This window comes from Mobula birostris, chromosome 14, assembly GCF_030028105.1.
Source record: "Mobula birostris isolate sMobBir1 chromosome 14, sMobBir1.hap1, whole genome shotgun sequence".
In the NCBI taxonomy this organism is placed as follows: domain Eukaryota; kingdom Metazoa; phylum Chordata; class Chondrichthyes; order Myliobatiformes; family Myliobatidae; genus Mobula; species Mobula birostris.
The window spans coordinates 94,013,228-94,020,789 of NC_092383.1; the positions used below are offsets into that span (position 1 = coordinate 94,013,228).

At 40.7% G+C, this 7,562-nt stretch overlaps 1 protein-coding gene across 1 annotated transcript in view; it reads left to right on the forward strand.

Annotated features, from left to right (window-relative positions):
* The window catches only part of LOC140210118 (methylosome protein WDR77-like), a 22,417-nt gene extending 15,065 nt beyond the window's left edge, over positions 1-7,352 (forward strand). Inside the window, exons 6-10 of the mRNA XM_072278962.1 lie at positions 1,145-1,199; positions 2,702-2,773; positions 5,302-5,413; positions 6,528-6,596; positions 6,692-7,352. Coding sequence (XP_072135063.1) covers positions 1,145-1,199; positions 2,702-2,773; positions 5,302-5,413; positions 6,528-6,596; positions 6,692-6,833 — 450 coding nt within the window. The 3' untranslated portion in view covers positions 6,834-7,352. The remainder of the gene's footprint in view (positions 1-1,144; positions 1,200-2,701; positions 2,774-5,301; positions 5,414-6,527; positions 6,597-6,691) is intronic.
* The last annotated feature ends 210 nt before the right edge of the window (positions 7,353-7,562 follow it).

Sequence of the window (7,562 nt, forward strand, 5' to 3'; positions counted from 1 at the left end):
AAAACATTTTGACAACCATTATAGTTTTTTATAGCTTCCTGAAATCTCACTTCTTTATGTAAAACCTGTCCATTTGAGTCGATGAAAAATCTGCTGGAGGAATCAGCAGGTTGTGCAGCATCTCTGGGAGGAAAGGAATTGTTGGTGTTTCGGGTTGAAGCCCTACATCAGAAACCTGGATGATCGACCATCCCCTCTCCCTCAACATTCGCTGCTCAACCTGCCACGTCCCTCCAGCAGATTGTGTACTGCTGTAGATTCCAACATTTGCTGTCTTGTCTCAGCATGAATTGTTAGCATGAAAATTTTGGCAGGAGTTGAGAATGAATCATAATTTTTGTTGATGGAAATTATCATTAATATTTTGATGTCTGGTGTCATGTCTGAGAGTTATTAGTCATAATGAAGTGTTTGTAATGCTCTTGTAATATGATTGATAATACAAACTTACTGTTTTCTGATTTACCATTAGGTTTCAGTGTACATACTGGATCTTGATTATCTATAAAGAGATTTGATGTGAAATCCATATGATATGTTCAATAATAAAACAAAGTTATTGTAGCAGCATTTGATCCAAATCTAGCAGAACAACTGTGTTACCTGTTTGTGACCCCAGGTGGAGCTGCTACACTGTGTGACAAGTCCACTGCTCCAAAGAGTTGAATTCCCTATTTCGATCTTTTATTAATAATTAGCAAACATACAATTAGGCATTATTGAGTATTATCCCAGCGGTTAGCAAAGATATGATCTCCGTGGTCCCAAGCTACAAACTGCCACGAAATAAACATGAATACATAACTTATCCCCTTTGCTTTTACCACATCCTCACTGGTGTGATTAGTTACCATAATACACATAATAAACTCACAGCAGAAAGTACATGGCTCATCAAGATATCAATAACGTTTGTTAAAAGTTCATTGTTTCTTAGTGCTTGAAGCTATGGTTGGTACAATAAATGCTATATAGAATTGTGTTAATATTAGTTTACATATCTAATGCACACCCTATACAGCATCATTAGAGGGGTAGATCTTGATCCTTCAGTTGGTCAGCATTGACTGGCGAAATAATTGATAACTTAGCAAATGCTTTAAGTAAAGCTATCCCTCTTTCTCAATTGACTTTCCTTTTTCAGGACAGGAGACTTTTACTGTGGGACAGAAGAAATTCCAAACCAGCTTTGCGGATCGGTGTGTACCTCGCTTCCTTTTCGTAATGTTTGTGTTTGATCAATAATAATCTCAATCTCAAGCTTTCTGGGTGCATTTCATATTAGTTCGTAATGTATAAAGGACGGATAGTGTTATATTATCTAGGTGTACATTCAAAGACTGGATTCCCATCTTCCAGTATTTCCATTGAAACTATTAACACAAGCGTTAAGAAAATATTGCATATCACTTGTTAATGGTGGTTGTCCATTGTATCCAACAACAACAGAAGACCTACCAGGGAGAAGCCACAGCAAGCAGGTCTCTGAGTCTATCTCTGTGGTTTACAAGGAAGGGGAGAAGAAGAGGCGAGCTGTAGTGATAAGGGGTTTGTTGGTTAGGGTAACAGCAAGGGTAACAGTGGACGACAGTGAGATTCCTCGATAGTTTGATCCCTCTCAGATGTCAGGGTCAGAGATATCTCAATCGAGTCCACAGCATTCTCAAGTGAGAGAGTGAGCAGCAGCCAGAGGTCATGGTCCACATCAGTACCAATGTCATGGGTAGGATGGGTGATGAAGTCCTGCAAAGTGAGTTTAGGGAGTTGGGTGCAAAGTAAAAGGACAGGACCTCCAAGGTTGTGATCTCAGGATTGCGACCCATATTACATGTTAGTGAGGCCAGATGTAGGAAGAGCATAAGGTTGTGATAGTAAGCGATCATATTGACTGGGAGCCCCATTCTGTAAAAGGACTAGAGGAGAAAGAGTTTGTCAAGTGTGTTCAGGAAAGTTTCCTTAATCAGTACACAGAAGTCCCAATGAAAGTGTGTGTAATACTGCAGCTCTTGTTAGGGAATTGGGCAGGTGGCAAAAGTTTGAGTATCTTATGGTCTTGTCATGCCCTTCCCTCTCCACAAAGCATTGTAGAACCATCTTCCTGGCTATTGGATCTCACTGTTGATCTCGTGCCCAGTACACTGGAGTTTTCTTTGCATGCTAGGACAGGCATGACTCCATCTCACTGGGTTATGAGGCCCCTTGGCTATCCTCAGCTGGTTTAGCCCACCTGTTGAAGCAGTGTACCGGAGCGTGGCTGGTCTCGCACGCAAACAGGTGAGATCTGAGTGTCCAGTGAGGCCAAATGTTGAGTGAGCTGCCCCAGTACGGACAGGACAAGAATAGACACCTCCACCAGAGGTACAACCCCTTCCTGGACACCCCATACATCCACCTGGTTAACATATGTACTATTTTCCACAACTGGGGACTGAGGGAATTATAGGATCAGAAATTCACAAACTGCAATGGACCCTGATGCATTTGGAACTTGGATTTACAGAATCAAGACCAAATATCATTGGTACAGGGTAAAGGTGAAGGATGGAAGACTGGATTAGTCCTTGACAAGCTTGGCTATTAAATGAGTGAAAAGTTCTGATATCCTGACTAGGAGCAGGTTGTGTAATTTCAACGCATTTGTCGAAATGTAAGTCTAACTGTAATCGAACATTGTTTTACTGAGCATTGTATCTGGTTTCAGACACGGGATTATCACACTGCTGTCCAACCACTGTTACATGGCATCCACAGAACGAAAAAGTCTTTGCCTTTGGTAAGGTGATTCCACATCATTAGTTCGTGTTTATTTTTCAACCTTACTCATGTAAGCCTGGAGTTAATCAGGAGGAGGCAGCACGTTGGAGGTTTAATGGAAGTGATGTATTGGTAATCCAATCACAGTGATCAGAAACCCTGAAATGTATTTTTTACCTATCCCCACCATTAAGCATATCTATAAGGAGTGCTGCCAAAAGAAAGGAGCATGGCCTTCCAGGCCATGTTCTCTTTTCACTGCTGCCATCAGGTAGGAGGTACAGAAGCCTTCGGTCCCACACCACCAGGTCCAGAAACAGTTATTTTCCTACAGTCATCAGGCTCCTGAACCAGCGTGGATAACTTCACTCACCTCAACTGTGAATTGATTCCACAGCTTATAGACTCACTTTCAAGGACTTTACAACTCATGCTCTCCGCATTATTTATTTATTATTTACATATAATTATTTCAATACATATGCCGGTGATAATAAACCTGATTCTGATTTTATTTGCACAGATTATCTTTTGCACATCAGTTGTTTGTCAGTCTCTGTGTGTGGTTTTTCATTGATTCTATTGTATTTTGCTGTTCTGTGAATGCCTGCAAGAAAATGAATCTCAGGGTAGTTGATGTACTTCAATAATTTTTTTGAAATCTATGAATATTCATTTAAACGTGTACTTTAATTTTCATTCCTATTTTTGTTATTTTGGTACTATTAAATTCATTCTCGATGCATAAGTGAGAAGGATTGAATCATCAATTGAAACCATTTGTAATTTTCAGAATAAGTTCACCATTTGTTTGTCTCTGGTAGATTCCATGTATGTTATCCACTCCTTATTGAAGTAGGTATTTGTTGCATTACTTCAGATGGTTTGGAAGAGTCAAATACATTGGTGGGTTTTAGTCCTATAATCTCCTTGGAAACCGGCGTTCCCCTGCTCTTGATGATTGTCCATGTCCGTGTTGGGCCAGTCCGTGTATTTTATTTATTTATTGAGATACAGCGTGGAACAAGCCCTTCTGGACCTTCAGGTCACACTGCCCAGCAACCCCCAACCCTAGTCTAATCATGGGACAGTTTACAATGACTAATTAACCTACCAACTGGTACGTATTTGGACTGTGGGAGGAAACCGGAGCACCCGGAGGAAACCCACACAGTCGTTGGGAGAACGTACAAACTCCTTACAGACAGCGGCAGGAATTGAGCCCAGGTCGCTGTTACTGTAAAGCATTGTGCTAGCCACTACACTTCAGCTTCTTTGAAGAACGTTGGGTGTTTTAGTACAATCCAGTGGTTTTGTGAGTACATTGCTCACTGAAACGTTGGACTTAACCAGCTGTTGAGAGGTGAAGTTTGAACTCTAGGGCTCTGTATAGTAGTTCAGTAACTTAACCATGATAAACACATTGCAGGTTATAGTCATAGAGACACATTGCATAGAAACAGGCCACTCAGTCCACCAAGTCCATGCTGACCAGTGAGCATCCATCCTTACATTGTGTTGCTACGTTACTCTCCGTGAACACTTGGGTTCCATCAGGTGATCTTTACCACAGTCCAAAGATGTACCAGTTAGTGGGTTAATTGGTCATTGCAAATTGTCCTGTGATTAGGCTAGGAATAATAGGTGGGCTTCTGGGTGGTACAGCATGTTGGGGCCGGAAGGGGCCTGTTTGTTCCATGCTATATCTAAATAAATAAAATGAAGTAATAATAAAATATAATGCTGGGAACATGAGTTATAGAGACTCGCTGAAAATGAATCTGTAGGTCGTAGAATCAGTTCAGAGATGTCTTTGTTCCTATAACTTCTGCAGGCCTCTCAGACTTTGCACTCCCTGACTGTTATTTTCGTGATGTATTGAAATACGGATTTTATATTGCATAAACGTTGATCTGCTGTCATAGAATCTCTTCCATCACTAATACTTCAGGCAGCATTTTGAATCCAAAATAATTTATTTATTTAGAGATACGGTGCTGAACAGACCCTTGTAGCCCAAGGAGCTGCACCACCCAGCAGTCCACCTGTTTAACACAGACAATTTACAATGACAGATTAACCTACTAACTGGTACCCGTTTGGACTGTGGGAGGACACCAGAGCACTCGTGGAGAGAACATACAGACTCCTTACAGACATCACTGGAGTTGAACTCCAGAACGCCCTGAGCTGTAATAGCAACACTAACCGCTACACTGCTATGGCATTTATATATAATTATTGTAGAACATAAGAAATAGAAATGGGAATAGGCCATGTACCCTCTCAGGTGTGCTATGCTATTAATTCATATAAAAAGCATTGCCCCCTCAGTTAATGAGCTGGTCTGCACCTCATATACTATCTCAATAAAATCCTCATCTATTTTAACTAAAAGAAAGCAAAATAAAGTTTAGGTTATTCCATGGGTTTAGAGTATTTAACCTTCAAGTGATGTAATAATTTTCCTCTTGTAGATCTGAGTGAGAACTAGTTGTGAACAATTCTATAGTTACTTATTCTAAATCGATGTGTTTAATTTAACAGGGACTGAAAATGGATTTGTGGGCGTGAAAACCTTACAGAATCGGGTGGATTCCATTCAGCGCTCTGAGGTGCATTCGCGGACTGTGTCTGGCCTACAGTATTCCTCACACAGGTGGTTACCCTGATAAAGTATTCAGTGGCTGTTTAATAGCTCATAAGGTGAACATTACAGCACCTGTACTTGTTCCTTTGTGTTGGTGCAAGATAGGCTGGAGATATTGGTATATTTGGATTCTAGCAATCCTTATTGTAAAATCTGAGTGTTTTGATCGTACTCATCATGGAAATTTCTGATCTTTGAGATATCACTATTGTGATGTACTTACTCCTTAAAAGGTTCAGAATGCACACATTTTAATCAAATTTGGTTACGCAAAAAATGTTTTAGTTTCCAGTTCTGGCCTAAACCACTTTAACTATTGGATATTGAAAGACCAAGAAAGAGTGGACATGGAGAGGATGTTTCCAATAGTGGGAGAGTCTAGGACGAGAGGGTACAGCCTCAGAATATAAGGACTTCCTTTTAGAAGAGAGGTAAGGAGGAATTTATTTAGCTAGAGGATGTTAATTGTGTGGAATTCATTGCCACAATCAGCTGTGGAGGCCAAGTCCTTGGGTATATTTAAAGCAAAGGCTGATAGGTTCTTGATTAATAAGGCCATCAAAGGTTACAGGTACATAGAAGGCAGGAGAATGGGGTTGAGAAGGATAATAAATCAGCCATGATGGAATGCTAAGCAAACTCGATGGGTCGAATGACCTAATTCTGCTGCCATGTTTTAGGTCTTTTGCTCTCCATGGTAGATGTGTTAAAATTTGCTAGAATCTTTAGTGATGTACCAAATCTAATCATTTGGTAATTTAGTCCAGGGGTCCCCAACCTTTTTTGCACCACAGACCGATTTAATATTGACACAATATCCTTGTGGAATGAGGTTGGGGGGGTGGGGAGGTGTTCAAGTTCAACAGTGCGTGACAGGGAATGAGGAAAGGTGCAGCTGACTCATATTGTTTTATATCGCCAAATCATCGTTTTCTTGCAGGCTGGTAGCACATGCTCTGCAGCCCAGTGGTTGGGGACCACTGGTTTAGTCTACCGAATTGATTGTTCCATAAGGAGGCCTTTACAGCAAATGTTAAGTAGATAGTCTCCAGTAAATGTCTAAGTGAGATGTGAAGTGGAAACACCTTGAGAGTGAGTGATGTTTCATCTCTTGACTTTGCAGCTCTCCGCTTTTGGCTTCAGTCAGTGAGGATTGTACTCTGGCTGTTGTTGACGCAAACCTCTCGGAAGTGTAAGTGACTTGATGAATCTGTGCAGAAATCTGTTGCTTTAACTGGTTGCTCATTAATCATCAAAATTGATCCATTTATTTTAAATTGTTTCTAGGTTTAGGAACAAATCGCATAAGGACTTTGTTCGTAGTGTATCCTGGTCGCCCCTCAATTCCAATCTACTGAGCACAGCTGGCTGGGACCATCAAGTTCTACATCACACTGTCAGTTTAGAAAAAGAAATAGACACAGCTTGAGGAAGAAGTGGCAATCTAATGCCTAGAGGCTTAATTTTCTACCATTTCTATAACCATGCTACAAGTTTGAAACTGCCTTGAACAATCACACGTAGCCACGCCTGAGCATCAAACCAACTTCAGAGAAAGGAGGGGGAGGTGAGGAGAGCAATAAATAATTCTCAGCACTCCAAATTTCTGATTTGGAAAGTTAACCGACCTCCCACCACATTCTGCACCTCTCCCCCCGCCCCCCCAATCAAGTTCCAATAACGTGTGTGGTCTGTGTGACAGTGTATTAGTAAGTCATCCAAATGTTTTATCTTTTTGGTAGATGGGCAGAGTGTTATAGAAATGGGAAAACGTTTGATGAAAATGTCACGGTTGAGAAATAGGAAGCCAAGGGGACTTGTGATCCTGATTCTGTGGCTTGAGAAATATGTTGGTGGACTGGAGCTGCTGGAATCCTGTGATTCCTCTGTCTGTGTCACATCATTCAGAACAAACAAGAAAAGGATTAAAGGGACATTTATTAAAACATTTATTTGTCTGTTTTTTTCTCCATTGTTTTATGTGGAGGCTGTCCCTGGGTAATGAACGTCTGATTTTATAAACACCCATACAAAGGAGCTGCAATAATATTAAATTCGCATCTCTGATGTACTGGCATATGTTCCTTCCATGGATCCATTTAATTAGTCTCCCCTCTCTCTCTACTTTTAGAAATCATTCTTTCTTATCAGTCTTGTA